The sequence below is a fragment of the Carassius auratus genome, chromosome 49 (genome assembly GCF_003368295.1).
Source record: "Carassius auratus strain Wakin chromosome 49, ASM336829v1, whole genome shotgun sequence".
NCBI classification, from domain to species: Eukaryota; Metazoa; Chordata; class Actinopteri; order Cypriniformes; family Cyprinidae; genus Carassius; species Carassius auratus.
The window spans coordinates 6,950,748-6,971,525 of NC_039291.1; the positions used below are offsets into that span (position 1 = coordinate 6,950,748).

The following is a 20,778-nucleotide window of genomic DNA, read 5'->3' on the forward strand; positions in this document are numbered from 1 at the left end:
TGTGTTGAAAAGCTGTATTCAGTCTGCTGTTCTGGAAGCGAAGCCGTGGAAATCTACAGTCTTGGAATTTCTCCAAGTGTATTGTGCTGCTCCCCATTCTGCTACTGGACTTTCCCCGTTTGAGCTGCTTCATGGCAGAAAGATGCGAACGCGTCTCAATGTTCTTCCTCCTCCCACCACAAGTCAGGATGCTCCGGCGCTGCTTTAGTGAGATTCTTTAAAGCAAAAGAAAATTAAAGCATACACTGACTCCAGACGTGCAGTTCGCACTCCAGATTTTAAAGTGGGGGACTGGGTGCGTATTCCAACTCATGTTCCGAAAGCACATCCAAAGTTTACCAACCCTTGTCAAATTGTACGTAAATTGGGTGCGTGTACTTATCTGTTATCTGACGGAAAGAACTGGCATGCTTCTCACCTGGTTCGTTCTGTTACACCTATTTCGGAGGCAATTGACACAGGTGATGTGGACTTGTCATTTCAGCATCTTTCTTCGTCTCCTCCTCCAGAGATCCAAACTCCTGAAGCTCTTCAAAGGGTGTCTTTCCGGTTGAGACGACCTCCAAGTTGGCTGGAAGACTATGTCACTAAGTCACCTTGCATTGCATGATTATGATGGATGCGTAATTTATTAAGTCAGCTTACGATTGATTTTATATGAATGCTACGTCTAATAAATCTTGTGAAGATTAATTTTGTTCTTTGATCTGGTTACAAGTGTTATATAACAAGTGAATGCTTTAGTAACTTTGTGGTTGTGTTCCTTTTTTTGTTGTTGTTCCTAAATATAGGGGTAGGTAGGTTGCTTTAAGTGATGGGGGGATATGTTGTGTTCTTTTGTGCATATTGGCCAGTAGGTGGAAATAGAGGTTCATGATATATGTTTAGTTGAATATCGAAGACTGAGGGAGCATTCCAGCTGCTACTGCATGTGCGGTACCATTCTGCTATTTAATTTGGTTAAATAAAGAATCTTGATTTTCGAATGCCTCCTCGTTGCTTCATACAAGGAATATAACACATAATTTATACACAATTTACGTGAGGTTCACCCAGTTTGCATGGAGATATTTCCACATAGCATTTTTTTTTTACTTCTTATTTACTCATCACTTGTAACAAAACAGTTAATCTGAACATCCCCTGTATAGTATTAACTTTTAAAGATCTCATTAATTGACTAAATTGATAGCTGTCCTGTTGTGTTACATTTTGTAGGGATATACCGGTTGACCGTCCATCAATCGGAACCGGTTTTTGCTATTTTTTGGGGGGGGCCGATTTTCCCGGAAGTGCACCCGTGTGCACAGACTACATTGTAATCATTCACTATCATGTAATTTGTGAGGAAGTATTTCGAAATCTGTGCGCAGGACACGGGCAGCCGTTTAGCACTGAAAGTGCAGAGCTACACATCTGAGGCACAGATAGCAGGAAGCGAACACATCTATATATTTTTTTTTATTTAAGAGAAAAGTTATTTATTTTTCATCGGCTCAAGTAAAAAAATATAGATGTGAATCATTACCTTATTTTTTTTTAATTGGATGAATGAAACATTTTGCATCTTTGTTTTATTTGCACCAACATTAATTGTTTTGAACATTTTGGAATAATGTATTTATATAGCATACTTTTATTTATTTTTTACCAAATTTAAAAACTAAAACAAATACTGAATGCTGATTAAGAAACATCTTATTGAATGTGTGTTGATTGTGTTGTTTGGACTGTAGAACTATGCAGTTATTGCCTTTAATTTCACAAGGTTACAGTTAATCTTTTAATTTAAGGCCAGTTCTATGTAGTTTCAACCCAATTCAAAAACAAAAGCTAAATGCTGATATCTGTACCATCTATGTTTGTATTGAATGTAGGCTACTGTGCAGTTAGATGGTTTTAAGATGGTTACAGTTAATGTTTTCAATAACTAAAAGCTATTTTGGCCTATTAAATACCAAATAAACATCTTGAAAAAGAAATCCATGAAAAATCATGATTGTGCATCCCTAACATTTTGTACTCCATTTCAAAATATTTTTGTTAGAATTTAACTATTCGTTGCTGATCTTATTGTTAACAGTTCATTCATTTTGTATTTAGCGATTTATTAGTTTTTTTGGACTTTGGAATCTGTAATCAAAATGTCATTACTTGCTTAATGCAGAAGTAAAGTTGGTCAAAACTTCAGTTTCATGGACTCTGTTTAAAAAAGGTCCATGGAGAAGTTATTTGTAAACTCAATTAATAAACTATATGCAAACTGTGCGCATGTATTTTCTAATTACTTACATGTATAATTGTTCTTCAAGTTAATTTGCCATCAGTAATATTTTGAAGCATTGATTAATGTCAATTAAATTTGACTTAAGCAACATGATAGAGGACTGTTACATTGCATTGTGTTCTATTTTCTGTATTTGTTTTCAGTGCCAACATTGGGATGGAGTGGTGTTCACCGTTTCACTTCCATTAAGCTCATTTACAGGACAGATATGATCAGGTGATCTGAGGGGAGAGACGTCCATCTGTCAGTACCGTTTCTCTGGGTGAGAGTAAAGATGAACCGTTATACAACACTCAAGCAACTGGGTGATGGGACCTACGGCAGTGTTCTGATGGGGAAAAGCAATGAGTCTGGAGAGCTAGTGGCCATCAAGAGGTGCGTCAAACCATTAGGCTTTGTTCAAAACCAAAAGCATATTTCTTGCTTCTCAATCCATCAATGCCTTAGGCTAATTGTCACTTTGACTTCACACTTTCTAAAGAAACTTAGGCTTCCAAGGCAGAATAATTCCTGATTATACTGCACAAACTCATATAAGCTTTATAATGCTTAGCAGTTAAAATAATCATGCAGTCTAAAAAAAACAAAAAAAAACTTATTAAACTGCTAATTAATACCTTAAACTGCTTTTCAGACACCAAACTGAATGGTTGTTGGATATCATAGGTAATTAAGCATACATCTGTGTTTTAATTACATTAACTTATAACACATTCTAGGGATGGCACGGTTCACAAAAAAAAAAAAAAAAAAAACGTTCGGTTCACCACACGCGGTTCGGCACACGCTGGGAAAGCATCTCTAATATGGTTTACTATAAATATCACGTAAAGCAAACGGTTCAGCAAATATATGTTTCTGTTTATGAATGTGCATTCTGGCTTCCCAGACATTACAACAATAGCGATGGAAAAAAACAATTCTGGTCAAACCATTCACTTTTGTTCAATGCCAATATGCTGTATGCTGGAAAATGAGCAGTCATTTATTCCATCTTCACCCGGGTGCTGATAGTGCATGCGCACAGATGAGACCTGAACATCACACGTTAATGTGTTTAAACTCATTTAAGCTTTGTCAGTTTAAACATTTAAAGGCCGTGTTGCAAAGTAAATTTTTTAACGAATATGTGCAATTTTCTTGTTGGTAATAAACATTTAAACTGTTATCCATCGATTTTATGTTGTTGGGTATCACAAAACGGAATATAATACAAAAAAATAGGTACTATCTTACAGCGGTCTCCTTTCCCCCAAAATGCATTGCATCACGTCACGTTGGGGAGAGAATTTATCAAAGCCGCCTTGAGAGCATTGAGAGTGACTAGAGAGACGAGAGTATTCAGATAGCGCAGAACACAGATTATAGATAAATACATATATATATATAGATAGATAGATAGATAGATAGACTAGATACAGTATATAGATAGATAGACAGACAGATAGAGAGAGAGATAGTGACCCAAAGGCACTCACTTCCCTACAGCACAAGCTTTCTAACGCAGTTTACATGGGACGGCACCCACACAAGCACCTGCCAAACACAGCGACACACACGCGGCAACGTTTGCAACAACATTTTTACCGGAGGACGAGATAAACGCTTAGAAACGTCCATATAGCTAGCATGATTCCTTCTATTTCTAAATGACAAAGACAAAGTTTATCAGTTCTATGACACTATGACAAAGGTTACCGGTACTTATCTGAACTAACGTGATGATCACTGACACTAGATATAAAGAAAATGTTGATTTTTCACTCGGTGCTATTCAATGACAGTAATATATAAATAAAATTTTATATATATATATATATATATGTGTGTGTGTGTGTGTGTGTGTGTGTGTGTCGTTATTGTGCACTGCTGCTCGTAAACTAGCTCCAGTGCTCATTGCTGCGATGCTAAATGATAGCAACTCACCAGGACACTTCACCAACTCTCCACTCATTCTCCTCGGACCATGCATTACAGGCTTTGACGGACATCAGTTCTTGACAATTCCTCATTTGCCCTCTCACGTCTGGCTCGATCGAAATTACACAGCTGCGGGCATCATACATGTTTGCTCTCGCCACCTCTTCCTCATCCCAGTCAGTCGCTATAGTTCTGATGCTGCGTTCCAGGCAGGTTTTTGAGCTCGTAATCACTATTTCATACCACTACTAACGACTTTGTACCATTCCAGGCAAGTTACGCCAAACTTTCTGAGCGCAAGTAATTGTAACTAGATTATTTATTTTATTGTAAATCGTTTTTTCAACGTGTACTACTTGCATAAACACTGCATCCGTAGGCAGTATTATTCGTATGGGCTGTCATCGTTGTTTCGCGTGCTGTGTGACCTCGGAACTCAGAGTGCATCGATCTAGTATGAGACACGAGTTCACGGGTGGTAAGTCACGGATTTGATTGCCGTTCCAGTGCACTTTCATGGGTTTAAGGTTGGAAAAACACGGGTTGCCTGGAACGCTGCATCAAACTAGACTGAGGCTACCTTTCCTCCACCTCTCCCCAACATGACGTCATCACCGAGTTGCGTAAAAAAACCGTTAATACCTATGTGGCGGCGGAGGCGTGGTTCAGCGAGGTCTGCGACGGGAGAGAGAGTGAGGAGACGAGCGGTGGTAAGTGGCTCAAGTGAGAAACAAGTAACACCGTTGCAGTGATTGGCGTGGGGAATCGGCATTTAAGCCGCCCGCGAACCGGCAGAGACAGAGAGAGCTGAGGACTCGTGGGAGGAAGCAGCAGACGTGCGGGAGAGACCGTAACCCAGAATAGTGTTCAGTGAACGTGATTGATGCGCATGTGGCGCAAGTTTTGTTTTCTTTTTGAGCTAATAAATATTCCCACGAGCCTCAGAACGCCGACTCAGTTCTCCTTCCTTCTCAGCTGATCTTGAGCTTAATATCGCTACACTGGTGCCGAAACCCGGGAGGGAAGGAGAATCACCCCGCAATGCAGACTCCGCCAGGAACATCGGGATCGCCGTTTGCGGAGATCATCACGTCGCTTGCAGGCCTCCACCAAGAACACCACCAGGCCCTGCTGGACTTGCGGGCCGACCACGATCGCCGTTTCCAGGCGATGATGCAGGCCCAGCAGGAGGACCGCGAGCTGTTCCAGAGCTTGCTGGACCGTGAGGTTCGGACGCGGCCGGCAAGCCCCAGTGCCGGCCCCGCTGCCCACATGCCTCTCACGAAGATGGCGCCAACCGACGATCCGGAGGCGTTCCTGGACTTGTTTGAGAGGACGGCCGAGGCATGTGGGTGGCCATCAGACAGCTGGCCGGTCCGGCTGATCCCACTGCTGTCAGGAGAGGCCCAGAAGGCGGCCCAACAACTGCCCGTTCCCGAACCTCATGGTGTATGCCGACCTAAAAAGAGCTATTCTCCAAAGGGTCGGCCTCAGCCCCGAGCAGCATCGTCAGCGCTTCCGGTCGCTGGACCTGGCCGAAGCGGGCCGGCCCTTTGTCCTGGCCCAGCAGCTCCGGGACTCATGCCGCAAATGGCTGTTGGCCGGAGGAAGCGACGCCGAGAGTATCATCAACACGGTGGTACTGGAGCAGTTCGTCTCCCGTCTCCCGAAAAAGACTGCTCAGTGGGTCCAGAGCCACCGGCTGGCGTCGCTTGATCTGGCCATCCAACTGGCGGAGGACCAGCTGGCGGCTTGTTCCGGGGTCGGCGAACCCCTTCCAGCTATCTCTCTCTCTCTCTCTTCCCCTACATTTCTCTCTTCCCCTACCCCAAAGTCTGTTCCTTCTCCTAGGACCCTTTGAGGTCACACAGCGGATAGGGGATCTCAATTATGAAGTAGTACGAACGGATCGGGGCAACGCGCGCCAAATTTACCACCTCAACCTCCTCAAAAAATGGAGTGCGGAGGCGTCAGTGCTGTTAGCGACGGCAGTGAGCGGAGAGGAGGATCTCGGGCCAGAAGCGTTTGTCAAAGAGAAATCCCTCGCCCTGGCCCCAGGGGGGGATCACCTCTCGCCCTCGCAGCTCACTGACATCGGGCGGTTGCAGTCCGAATTTGCCGACGTGTTTTCGCCTCTGCCGGGTCGTACTAATTTGATTCAGCAACATATTGAGACCGAGCCGGGCGTGGTGGTTCGCAGCCGGCCATATAGATTACCTGAACACAAAAAAAAGGTAGTTCAGGCGGAATTAGAAGCTATGCTAGGGATGGGAGTAATCGAGGAGTCCCACAGTGATTGGGCGAGCCCGATAGTTTTGGTGCCTAAAACGGACGGCTCAGTGCGCTTTTGTGTGGACTATCGCAGGGTGAACGCAGTGTCACAGTTTGATGCTTATCCAATGCCACGGATTGACGAGTTGCTCGATCGGTTAGGCACGGCTCGTTTTTATTCGACACTGGACTTAACAAAGGGATATTGGCAGATCCCCTTATCTCCCATGTCCAAAGAAAAAACAGCCTTCACCACGCCGTTTGAATTGCACCAATTTGTGACGCTTCCGTTCGGTTTGTTCGGGGCACCGGCTACGTTTCAGCGCCTCATGGATTGGGTGCTAAGACCCCATGCTGCATATGCCGCGGCCTATCTGGATGATATTATCATCTATAGTGGAGACTGGCAGCGGCATATGGAGCATGTGAGGGCCGTACTTGGGGCGCTGAGATGGGCGGGGCTAACGGCCAATCCGAAGAAGTGCGCAGTTGGGCGGGTGGAGGTAAGGTATCTGGGCTTCCACTTGGGTCACGGGCAGGTGCGTCCCCAAATTGACAAGACGGCAGCGATTGCAGCCTGCCCCAGGCCCAAGACCAAAAAGGAGGTGAGGCAGTTCCTGGGGCTGGCGGGATATTACAGGAGGTTTATCCCTGACTATTCGGACCTCACCAGCCCGCTGACTGACCTCACTAAAAAGGGGGTACCAGATACGGTCCAGTGGACGGAGCGGTGCCAACAGGCTTTCACCCGGGTTAAGGGTGCCCTGTGTGGCTGACCGCTCCTGCACTCTCCTAACTTTTCTGTCCCCTTTTTTTTGCAGACTGACGCGTCGGACAGGGGGCTGGGCGCAGTCCTGTCCCAGGAGGTGGAGGGGGTGGACCGGCCGGTGCTGTACATTAGTCGAAAGCTCTCAAAGAGAGAGACTAAGTACAGCACCATAGAAAAGGAGTGTTTGGCCATCAGGTGGGCGGTTCTCACCCTTCGCTATTACCTCCTGGGGCGGGAGTTCACCCTCTGCTCGGACCATGCGCCCCTCCAGTGGCTCCACCGCATGAAGGATACCAACGCGCGAATCACTCGTTGGTATCTGGCTCTGCAGCCGTTTAAGTTCAAGGTGATTCACAGGCCGGGGGCGCAGATGGCTGTGGCCGACTTCCTCTCCAGGAATGGGGGGCTGCAGGCCGGATGGCTCCCCGGCCTGAGTCGGGCGGTGGGGGTATGTGGCGGCGGAGGCGTGGTTCAGCGAGGTCTGCGACGGGAGAGAGAGTGAGGAGACGAGCGGTGGTAAGTGGCTCAAGTGAGAAACAAGTAACACCTGCTTCTCGTTGCAGTGATTGGCGTGGGGAATCGGCATTTAAGCCGCCCGCGAACCGGCAGAGACAGAGAGAGCTGAGGACTCGTGGGAGGAAGCAGCAGACGTGCGGGAGAGACCGTAACCCAGAATAGTGTTCAGTGAACGTGATTGATGCGCATGTGGCGCGAGTTTTGTTTTCTTTTTGAGCTAATAAATATTCCCACGAGCCTCAGAAACGGCGACTCCGTTCTCCTTCCTTCTCAGCTGATCTTGAGCTTAATATCGCTACAACCAAAAACTTAAAAAATAGGTCTTTAAGACCATTTTTGAGACATTTTAAAAATGATATACATATCTTGAGTGATTTATGTACCCATTAATCGAAAGTGGTGTTTCACCTGCAACATGGCCTTTAAGAGCCAGAGGAGGCGAGCTCACACGTGCAGTGGGAAAATTTGTGAGTGTGCTTATCCGAAGTGCGCCTCAGAACGCATGCAAAAATTAAGCTCTCTCTGAAGTATTGTGTTTAAATGGATAAATTCACATAAAAATTATGTCAAAATGCCCGTCTTGGTAAAGCAGACCTAGCCGGCTGAACGTAGGCCTACTGTATCAGTGTATTCTCTTAAAGTGACATTTATATTAATCGAACAGCAACAACAAAGAAATCACTCACTAAAGAATAATCTTTAAAACATAGTCTAATATGCAATGCTGTTTTACATTTAATTACTTTATTCAATTTCTGTACCTAAAAACTAATGCTAGACCTCCCTAAAAAAACTGAAAATCATTGTTTATTTTTTGTATCTTTACTCTTTTGTATTAGTTTGTGCTGTTGCTTGTAGTTGGATAGAATATTCATTTTTTGTTTTTATTAGAAAGTATAGTTTTTCCATAAACATAGCACATACCGAACTGTACCGAAACTGTTACTCTAAAACCGCGAAACAAACCAAACCATGAAAAAGTTGAACCATGCCACCCATAACACATTCACAGTTGCATGTCATTTAACTTTTGAAACTTTTATCAAAATGTTATAACTTCCTCTGCCACTAAAGCCTCTTTTTATTCTCACTGACACATCAAGCACCTCACATCTCACCTCACTCCCTTCACATCTGATAAATTCCTAGTGCAAAACATAATTTTTCTCGTTGAAGATGATTTTTTTCTACTTAGAAATCAGATTATGCAAAGAAAATGGGAACAACTTCAGGAGAATATTAGATGTAATGTACCTATTCTGAAGAGAGATTAGCAGATTGCCTTTAAGGGAAAGAAGACTCTTACTCTGTTTAGTAATGAAAACCATGTCAGTGGTATGGTTTACAGTAATTGTGCTTGTGTTTTTCCTCCTGAAGTGCATAATATTTTTCAGCCTTTTGGGTTTGTATGTTTTACCCTAAGAGTATCTATCTTACTCAAACCCTTGACATTAGTATCTGACACAAATTGAATGACGGATACATACTATTAATAGCTGCAGATATGGACAACTCTAGTTAGTTAGTTTGCTGTCGGCTGCAGTCTGTGCGGTGTGTTGAGCGCACCTTTTTGGCCCGACGTTGCCAACTCGAGGTGACAACACTGTTGGCTTTTGTTACTGCTAGTTCTTTGAAGTCTGCTTGGTGTGTACCAACCTTTACATATTGTTGCTCTTTTGTTCGTTTGTTTGCTTGTTTTGTGCTCATTTGTAAGTCGCTTTGGATAAAAGTGTCTGCAAAATTATAAATGGTTAAATGCAAATGTAAATGTAGGAAAAGACGAGGGCTGCTCAAGTATAGAAACTAGGGATGTCAGAATGTCGTTTAAATTAACAATCAATTAATCGATTAATCGTTAACCTTAATACTGCAAAATGCGTATATTGCAGTGGCACAGTCACCGGCATGACATGATGTGCAAAAGCCACACACGCACACACGCAGACACACACACACACACACACACACACATAACGCTTTCTCACTTGAATTAAAAGGGGTTTTTGTCTTAATAAAATTCTAGTAGCATTATTATAAAATGAATAGATATGATTAAGATCATTTCAGTCTTCTATCCCACACGGAGACCGCTGAACGCGCCTCTTTAAATGGTTTTGTGGTGCTCGTTGTTCTTTTTCAAAACACAATTGCAATGTTTTCAACTGACATTATGGCATTTTAAAATAAAATTATCCCAAACATAACTGCGTGTGGCTGTGCTGCACAATAAGTGAACAGCTTCCATCAGCGCTGCAGCAAAACACACTGTTGTTCACATCTTTTTATGTGATTATTATGACCAGTACTTAATTTGATCCTGCTGGATTCTGTTCTGGAAAATGTCAGACTTAGAAGTTTTGCGTTCCGGTAGGCCTATTTGTTTAAAAAAATCCAGCATGCAGTCCATTAGATAGTGACAAAGCGTGCAGACGAAGACAAGCGAGCGCGGGTTTGGCTAAATTTATTTGGAGGTAATTGCTCATGTCTCATTTGGCACAAATCCAAATATTTCCATATTCACAATGTATTTGAATGTTAAACTATTATTTATAATGTAACCTAGGCATGTACTTTACACACATTTGCATATCAACATAAAAGATCATCCTCTTCATATGAGCAAAAACGTCCTTCGCATAACAGCAGAGTGAACCAGTATACTACGTTCTATTTAAACTGACTAGTGTAACCTTTTACATGTTTAGTTTTTATTTGGTTTTTATTTTGATAATGAACAGACTGCGATGTAAGTTTGAATTGCTGGAATACATGTGCACCAGGCTCTGGCACGATCGAAACAGCTGAGACATTAAAAAAAAAAAAATTACACAGAAGTGTTTACTTTCATTTGTGCACACTTACAATAAACACAGAAGATTTGTGCTCTTGTAAAATAAAGCAAACAAACAGTCACAGCGCCTATTAATTGCTGTTTTTATTCCAGCAATTATTTATTTACAAATTGTAAGCTCTGATTGTGACAAGTGTCGTATAAAAGCTTTGTTTATTAGATGAATAATAGGTTAACTGGAAAATGTTAGATTGCGACCATGTCTCTGGGGTGCCATTCGAGGCTATAGCTTTCATTTATGTGGCTTTGTTCTGGTTTGCCAGTTGGTCACGAATTTCCACAAATTCAATAACATTTTAGGCATTGTTTCTTTTCCTAAATCCTCACCCTCTAACACTCTAATTGTACAGGTTTATTTTATTATCTTTCACTTTTAATCACTTTTAATCATTTTTTTTAAATCCATGAATTAAGAATTAAATCGATTAATTTTTTCCCTTATTTCAGTTGAATCATGGGTTACTTAGGGAACAAAATTAATGAAACATGGACAGGTTCCACAAATTAATAAGTCGTAGGAATTAATTAACAAGTTATTAGGATAGCCTTTCTGTCCTGTGTCCCGCAGGCCACAGCCCTGCAAAGCGCATTTGCACCATATAACTATACATAATAGTCAAGTCAAGTCACCTTTATTTATATAGCTCTTTAAACAAAATACATTGCGTCAAAGCAACTGAACAACATTCATTAGGAAAACAGTGTATCAATAATGCAAAATGACAGTTAAAGACAGTTCATCATTGAAGTTAGTGATGTCATATCTGTTCAGTTTAAATACTGTCTGTGCAATTATTTGCAATCAAGTCAATGATATCGCTGTAGATGAAGTGACCCCAATGAAGCACGCCAGAGGGGACGGCGGAAAGGAACCGAAACTCCATCGGTGACAGAATGGAGAAAAAAACCTTGGGAGAAACCAGGCTCAGTTGGGGGGCCAGTTCTCCTCTGACCAGAGGAAACCAGCAGTTCAATTCCAGGCTGCAGCAAAGTGAGATTGTGCAGAAGAATCATCTGTTTCTTGTGGTCTTGTCCTGGTGGTCGTCTGAGACAAGGTCTTTACAGGGGATCTGTATCTGGGGCTCTAGTTGTCCTGGTCTCCGCTGTCTTTCAGGGATGTAGAAGTCCTTTCTAGGTGCTGATCCAACATCTGGTCTGGATACGTACTGGATCTGGGTGACTGCAGTTACCCTCTGATCTGGATACAGACTGGATCTGGTGGCTACGGTGACCTCGAAATAAGAGAGAAACAGACTAATATTAGCGTAGATGCAATTCTTCTAATGATGTAGCAAGTGCATCGGGTGTTATGGGAAGTGTTCCCGGTTCTGGTTTACCTAATTAATGCAGCCTAAAATCCTTTAATGGATTTGGATATTAAAAGCATATTAGTATGTTATGTGTAAGCCAGGTTAAAAAGATGGGTCTTTAATCTAGATTTAAACTGCAAGAGTGTATCTGCCTCCCGAACAATGTTAGGTAGGTTATTCCAGAGTTTAGGCACCAAATAGGAAAAGGATCTGCCGCCCGCAGTTGATTTTGATATTCTAGGTATTATCAAATTGCCTGAGTTTTGAGAATGTAGCGGACGTAGAGGATTATAATATAAAAGGAGCTCATTCAAATACTGAGGTGCTAAACCATTCAGGGCTTTGTAAGTAATAAGCAATATTTTAAAATCTATACGATGTTTGATAGGGAGCCAGTGCAGTGTTGACAGGACCGGGCTAATATGCTAAAATAATAAATGCATAGAATGCAATGCATACATCAAAAATAAACATTTAATTAGTACCCATTGTTTCTCTGTCTGTACTTGACAGTAAAGTTGACAGATGAATTAATTGCATTTAAGTGCCATTCCATTGGGGTTTTAAATAAAGCATTTTCTGAGATGCACATTAAACACATAAAACGTTAATTTAATTGATCTTTTAATTATTGAAAAAACTATTATTATTATTTTTTCTTTAAAAGAGTAGTTGGCTTAGTACGTTCTGCTGAACAATAGTAATACATCTCTGGCAAATACTTGACTTTAATCTAAACCGGACTTTTATTTTGACGGGTTGACGTTCCTTTACAGTTCTGTGTATGTGTTCTCACGTCTGTGACGTTAGTTTTACTCAAATCAAAAAGTCAAATGCTCATGAAGTGATTGTCAGAGCAGTTCTGGAGATGTTGTTCATGTGTTCATATCCTTATTTAGTGAGACAGCAGACGCTGTAAAAAAATAATTGCGAAAGAACCTGATGTGAGATTTAAAATAAATTAAAAGAAGCTTCGAGGCAGAGGAATTTGCCTCGATTATTTTTTGTAATCGAGTTACTCGAGGAATCGTTTCAGCCCTAAACTGTTCCTCAGGGGGTCTATAGTCTGATGGGATACTGTAGCTGGTGGCTGAATGGTTACAATTTTATCTCTAATAGTATCGATTTTAGAAGTAAAGTAGCTCATAAAGTCATTACTGCTGTGATGTTGGGAAATGTCAACACTTGTTGAGGCTTTATTTTTTTGTTAATTTAGCCACTGTATTGAATAAATATCTGGGGTTATGTTTGTTTTCTTCTAAAAGAGAAGAAAAGTAATCGGATCTAGCAGTTTTTAATGCTTTTCTGTAGGATAGGTTACTTTCCTGCCAAGCAATACGAAATACCTCTAGTTTTGTTTTCCTCCAGCTGCGCTCCATTTTCGGTCTGCTCTCTTTAGGGTGCGAGTGTGCTCATTATACCATGGTGTCATACTGGTTTCCTTAACCTTCATAAAGGAGCAACTGTATTTAAAATGCTAGAAAAGAGAGAGTCCATAGTTTCTGTTACATCATCAAGTTGTTCTGAGGTTTTGGATATGCTAAGGAATTCGGATACATCAGGAAGATAACTTAAAAAGCAGTCTGTTTTGGTAGAAGTGATGGTTCTACCATACTTGTAACAAGAAGTAGAATTGTCAATTTTGGCTATATGAAGTTTGCACAAAACTAAATAAGGATCTGAGATCATCACTTGGCTGCATAATTTCAACACTATCAACATCAATTCCATGTGACAGTATTAAATCTAGAGTATGCTTTCGACAATGAGTAGGTCCTGAAACGTGTTTTCTAACCCCAATAGAGTTCAGTTCATGTCTATAAATGCTTAATAATAGTTAATAATTATAATATGCCTAATAATTAACAGTAGGGGTGGGCGATATGGAAACAAAATATATCACAATTTATTTTAGACATATCACGATTCATGATTTTATCAAAATTCTTTGTCATGTTGGTTTTACTATTTTGCAAGTTGTCTGAGTATTACAGCCAAACTAATTTCCCTATTACAAAGACAAAGCCTTTCAAGGTAAAAAAAAAAGAAAAGAATGGCAGATATTTAGGCCAAAGAGGGTGGAGATGAAAAATGTTGTTCTTATTTTTTAAAAACAAAGATAAAAGAATGACAAAAAAAACAAAAAAAACATTACAACTACACAAAATAAAAAGGTGATTTATTTTCAGGTACAATAGGTGTATGATTTTTAAAGCAACTGTATTAACTTTATTCAGTCAAGAGCAGTGAGTGGTTTTTCTTTTTGTGTTTTGTTGTTTTATTAACGTTAAAGGAACAGTTCAGCCAAAAATAAAAATTGCCAATTTTGTCATAGTGTTTTATTTTTATATCACCATTTACTCACTTAGAAGTGGTTTTAAACCTGAATGGGTTTCTTTTTCTTCTGAACATAAATGCTATTTTGAGGAATGTGGAAAACCAAACAGTTCCTGGTCCAAAGTGATTTTGATAGTATTTTTTGCTATGATCATCTGTTTGGTTACACACATTCTTCAAAATATCTTCTTTTGTGTTCAGCACAAGAAAGAAATTAATACAGCTTTGGGACAACGTGACCGTGAGTAAATAATGACAGAAATGAAATTTTAGGGTGATCTATCCCTTAACAGTAATGACAGTAGGCTGCATGTTTAATAGGCCTGCTGTAACATTATGAAGTGATGAGAATATTTTTTACACAAAGAAAACAAAAATAACTTAATTCAACAGTTGCTCTCCTCTTTGTCTCTCCAAATCAGTATAGCACCATTTTGGCAAATCTGAGTGCTATTTGATTTGCCAAAATGGTGCTACGCTGATTTGGAGAGACAGAGGAGAGGAATTGTTAAAGTCATTATTTTTTATTTCTTTGTGTACAAGAAGTACTGTCGTTGCTTCATAATGTTAGGGTTGAATCACTGATGACAGATGGACTATTTTGATGATGCTGTTCATACTTTCCTGGACCTTGACATTCTTATTTATTTGGCAGTCTATGGGACAGTCTCAAGCCTACGGGTTTTCATCCAAAATATATTAAATTGTGTTCCCGTTTGGAACGACATGGGGGTAATTATTTTTGGATGGAGTAACCCTTTAAGACCGTCACACATCTAATATACAGACACTTATATGTTTTTCTCTCAACTGTTTACTTTCATTTTAGACATAACCAACTGAGTCTACATGTAAACCTTGAGTGTTTTGACGGTATTAGCGCAAAAGATAACTTAGTTCAATAATCAGATGCTGTTTGACAGGCTTTAGCGCATGCACTTTGGTAGTATGAGGTGCTCAGAAAATTCACAAGTCAGACCAGCGCACGAATGAAACATGTGAAAGCACATAAACTGCTGTGAATACACGTGTCGTTGTACAGTATATGACGGAGGCGCCAGAACTGCAGCTGATAGAATGTGTGCTGTAGCATGATACTACGATATTTCTTCAAAAGCAGATCATGGAGACATTTTTATTGTCCACGATCAAAAATCGTCATATTGCACACACTTAATTAACAGGAATATTTTACCACACAAATGCCACATGGAGAATTCTGTGATCAGTGATGATGCTGATATTGTGTTTATTGTGATTAAATTATGATTGTTGAATCAACTGTGAGACTGTAAGACTGATTCATAGTGCTATATTAAAGTTAACTATGTAAGTAATATTAATATTAGCATTGTTCTATAACATGGAGGTAGATTCTGATGATTGACTGGTTTATTTGAGCAGTTTGTTGGCAATGAAACCATGGAGATATAATGATCATTGTGTTTCTCACAGAATGAAGAGGAAGTTCTACTCTTGGGAGGAGTGCATGAATTTAAGGGAGGTCAAGGTATGATCTCAGAGGATGATTGAAGCTTTCATTAATTCCTTAAAAACTAAAAAAAAAAAATTGTCATCAGACATTTAGGATTTACACTGTGCTCTAACCACAATGCGACAACATTATTAAATTAATAAAAATATGTACATATTTACAGATACAGTCTTTGTCATGACATCCACTTGTTTGTACACCATTCACAGTTTGGCCGTTCTTCTTTGCTTCATTTCCTTACTTTCAAACTATGATTTGTCATTGGGTACATAGTTTTTTATTTTTTATTATTCTTGCTCCCAGCCGTGATGTTGCCGAAATAGAATGTTTTGCGTGTCAAATATTGTTGTCGCAGCTGGTTAAGATACGGTGTAAAAGGACACAGGCACAACTGTAAAATCTGGGGGTTCATAGTGTTTCTACTGGTATTCTTCATTTTTATGTTTCAGTCACTGAAGAAACTGAATCATGCTAATGTGGTGAAGTTAAAGGAGGTGATACGAGAGAATGACCACTTGTACTTTGTCTTTGAATACATGAAAGAAAACCTCTACCAGCTCATGAAAGACAGGTATGAAGAAATTCCATATTCCATCTGCTATTTCATATTTATTAAGGCCCCATGATGCATAATATACAAAGGAAATGAATAGTTCAACACTATCTATGGAAGCCAATGGTGACCTGAAACTCTTTGTTTAACCACAAGAAAGAAACTCAAAACATTTCCAACTATCCCTTGAAGTCAAACTTAACCTTGGTTAAAACATTTTGAAATGGTTGTCTCTGTGCTTGATAAATGGCACTTTTTGACAGCTGTGCTGATTCTCTGTCTCCAGAACCAAATTGTTCCCAGAGTCAGTCGTCAGGAATATAAGCTTTCAGATATTGCAGGGACTATCATTTATTCATAAACATGGTAGGTCACAGGGCTGTCATATTTGTGTCCAACAAACTAGAACAACTGAGTCTGAGTCCTGTATCAAATGTCTCAGGGCCTACTACAGACTGAATCTTGGGACTATTTTTGCTGAAGACTCAGTTGTTCTTGTATCTGTGTGGTGACAGGATGTGTGAGTATCTCAGCTGCTGCCAAAATGTTTAAATCCCAAAAAACCTGAAATTCCCATGTCTTCCCTTCAGACCCATTGTATTATAAGCAGTTAAAGGGTTCATATCATGTTTATTAAAATATTTTTCCCCTCTGAAGTTCACTGATTATGTTAGTGTCTTCGAGCCTTCCATATCAGTGCCTCACGGTAGCCAAAATAATTAGGGATCTTATAAAATTTTTTTATAAAATCTTTCAATTTTAGTTACTCCTTTCTAAAGGATAATTCACCTTGCACGACAAATGCTAATCTATGTCTGACACTTTTGTCTGTATTTGTCGCATACCCCTTTGGCATCTGTTGCTGGTTGGCAATTGTTCATGTTCATGTTCAGTTGCCATTCATTTGAGTCATGGAATGTCTGAGAAGTGACGTAATTTAATCTGGTGATATTTGCCATTGGTTGGTGCTGTTGATGGGGTGTGAATTAGCCTTACTGTTGATATTTATCAGAAAAATATTTGGAAGAACAGGTGCTATTCGCATCCAGAAACAACATTTTGACAACCTTTGATCACATTTTACATAATGTTTTTAAAATATTGGTAATATATTTATTTAGATTTTGTTCTTGTACAAACAAATACAAAAATTAGGGGAAAAAAATATTAATATTAGAAAAATTATTAAATGTCATGGGTGTATATTTACTAGTGGTGGGCATAGATTAATTTTTTAATCTAGATTAATCTCACTGTGATCTTGAAATTAATCTAGATTAATCTAGATTAAAATGGGTCATTTGAATTCTGCTGAAGGCATTCAGAATATGTATGCTACCCAAATAAAACATTGACAAAAAGTAAGTCTTTGAGAAGGGGTTTATCAAGCTAGGTGGTGCATTAGACCAGGGGCTCATCTCCTGTTTCCAAAATGCATTACAAACTGCTTGAGAAAGCAGTAAACTAATTCCACATTGCACAAGGTGCAAACAACCTTCTGCTGTTTAACACATACTCCGTTCTATGATTGTTTACGTACTGAGTAGCGGACTGCAAACGCGTCCTGTGTGAAAGCACATCGAGTCCATGCTGCACCACATACGACAACCACATGGACAGCATACACACTGCAGACGGAGTATGTGTTAAACAGGCGTGAGTCTTGTTGAGGTTTCCATTGGGAAGGCTTCAGCTGCATCCATGTTAGCACGTCACGTTTGATGTGGTAATATCACAGTAGTCATACACACAGGTTCGAAGACTCGTTCTCGCCCCCTACAGTGCAATTGGTTAGGTATACATCCACGCTAAAATATCAAGGTGAAAGTCATCACAGCTTGCTTAGTATAGACCCAGCTCCCAACCCAACTTTGAGAATAGATTAACGGCGATATTTTTTTTATCGCCCGATAAGAGTCTCCCATTAACGCAGCACATTAACACCGATAATGGCCCACCACTAATATTTACCAAGTAGTTCACTATTACAAAATTAAAAATTTCACCTGAGATTTAAAACTAAACTACTCTCTAAATATATATGATGATATATTGTAATGTTTAGGTTTTGTTTATTATTTGTTATTTATTTATTTATTTATTTGTGTGTTATCAAATATTTGAGCCTGGGAAGTTTCTGAAATTTGGTTGATTTGACTCGAAATAACCCAAAGGTTTTTATTTTAATTGTTGTTTGTTTATTTTTATTATTTTTTTGTACTAAGAATGGTGTTTTGAGTCCTGCAAGTTGAAGTATGTTTTCATGGTACAATGACCACTTAAAATAAATCCAATTTATTTTTCCATGATATGATCCCTTCAAAGAAGCTAATGTTTCTTCAGCGGTAGCTTTTTTAACTTATAGCACCTTTTTAAGAGCTTTAATCAATGAGAAAAAGCACTCAGTCTCACACATCTTGTAGGGCTGTTCTTTTCTTATCCTCTGTCTCTGTTTCTCTTTTATTTTCTCTTCTGTGTCTTTTTTGTGAAATTCTCTGGCATCAGGGAAAATAAGATGTTTACTGAGAATGAAATAAGGAACATCATGTTTCAAGTTCTCTCTGGTTTGGCATTTGTGCACAAGCATGGTAAGATTTTCTTACACTCATTTGTTTTTCACTAAAGTGTTAAGAAGCTTTATAACAACATTACAAACTTTATTTAGTTCGCTATTACATTTATAATAGTGATATGTGACATGTTTATGAGGTTATTTTTTTAGGTTTTATGTTTATAGGTTATCTTACACCCACAGTCAAGGAAGGGAATGAACATTATTGTCCATCACACAAGGTGGTTTAGCTTATGAAGGCAAATTTTTAAATACAAAATTATATATATACAGGTGTTAATTTTGTGTACACAATCCAAGTATATTTGTTACAAACTAAACTTTTTAATGTTTATTTAGGTTTAATGGTGTTATATAGGCTCCATATCTCTGCATTTGCATTAGGTGGAAGCAATAAACATAGAGGCGTTCTTATGTAAATGTTGACATCAGTATCTCTTTGGCTCAATCTTGTAGGATTTTTTCACCGGGATATGAAACCGGAAAATTTGCTATGTATGGGTCCAGAGCTGGTGAAAATTGCTGATTTTGGATTGGCTCGGGAGATCCGCTCTCGACCTCCTTATACAGACTATGTTTCAACAAGATGGTAAGAGTATAAAAACTGTCACTGGAATTATTATTATTATTATTACTATTTATTTATTTATTTTTTATTGTATTTATTTTTGGTGAAAATGTGCATTTTCACAAACTGACAAATGCACAGAAAAAAAAACAGCAAAACATAAAACTATTCTACTACTGTGGAACTAGGTAAATTGTGTACTGAGACATGGCCATAGTATTAGGGGAGGGCAGATAGCATTGTGTAATTTTATAATACAGATCTACCGATTATTTTCTAGTAAAAGAAACACGTATACATGCCAAAAGTAGTAGTACCATTAATCACTTTTCTCTGGTACCAATTCTTCTGTCAGGTATATTATGTTTCAATGAAAAGTCATAAGTGGGATTTCTGCAAAATGAGTTAATTTTTAGTATACTATATATTATATATTGATCAGCTTTGATACTTTAAGAACAGAGTGAATGTGCTAGTGTCTAACTGGCCATGGTATTCCCTACTGTCTGAAATGTGAGCATTTCAAAGTTCTGTCTTATGTGTTTGTGTTAAGGTATCGAGCTCCAGAGGTGTTATTGAGGTCGCCAGTGTATAGCTCACCAATAGACATCTGGGCAGTAGGTTGTATCATAGCTGAACTCTACACGCTTCGACCTCTGTTTCCTGGCAACAGTGAGGTGGATGAGATCTTCAAGATCTGCCAGGTTCTTGGTACAGTAAAGAAGGTATGATCAAATGTGAAGATGAACAACCTGTTTTAGGAAATTTGTAGTGGTCAAGTGATCAACAGCCCAAGGTAGTGTCTATTCAGGAGACTGGAAAAAAAATTGTTTGTGAGGTATTACATTTTGGGCCTGTAGAAACTGACTTGTAGAACTTTGAAACACCAACAACTTTGTGATACAGGTCAATTTTGAATGAGTTTTTCTAGGTTTATTAGTAACAGTAAGATTAACAGTAATGTTTATTGTGCATTGAATAATGTTAAAACAATTGTGATAACTGAAGAAAAAAAAAAACTACTTAGATTAGCCCTTCATTCTGCATTTAAGGTTACTCCCAAAATTAGTCTAGTGTCAAATATTCTCAAATGCTGAAGTGTTACATAAGGCTCACGACTAAACAATACTACAAATACCAAAAAGCATGAACTGATTAACATGCTCTAGCAGTGGAGAACACCCTCTTTACTCCTACACTTGTACCGAATGCATCTTGTCAAGTTGGATAGTAATAGGAAAACAATGCTCCTTTCACCAGATTTGTGGATCCTATGTAATAGGCTCTGTGTCTTTGTATTTCCTGACTTCATCCTTTGACTGATTATGC

At 39.4% G+C, this 20,778-nt stretch overlaps 1 protein-coding gene across 7 annotated transcripts in view; it reads left to right on the plus strand.

The window, feature by feature from the left end:
- mak (male germ cell-associated kinase) overlaps positions 1–20,778 on the plus strand; it is a 57,052-nt gene that overhangs the window by 18,009 nt on the left and 18,265 nt on the right. For 3 of the 7 annotated variants that reach the window (XM_026237764.1, XM_026237766.1, XM_026237769.1), the window contains exons 2-7: positions 2,431–2,662; positions 15,717–15,771; positions 16,206–16,327; positions 18,815–18,897; positions 19,338–19,470; positions 20,003–20,174. In XM_026237764.1, coding sequence (XP_026093549.1) covers positions 2,562–2,662; positions 15,717–15,771; positions 16,206–16,327; positions 18,815–18,897; positions 19,338–19,470; positions 20,003–20,174 — 666 coding nt within the window. In that variant the 5' untranslated portion in view covers positions 2,431–2,561. Of the gene's footprint in view, positions 1–2,430; positions 2,663–15,716; positions 15,772–16,205; positions 16,328–16,595; positions 16,676–18,814; positions 18,898–19,337; positions 19,471–20,002; positions 20,175–20,778 lie in introns of those variants that run through there. The other 4 variants (XM_026237765.1, XM_026237767.1, XM_026237770.1 and 1 more) reach the window with 4 other exon arrangements.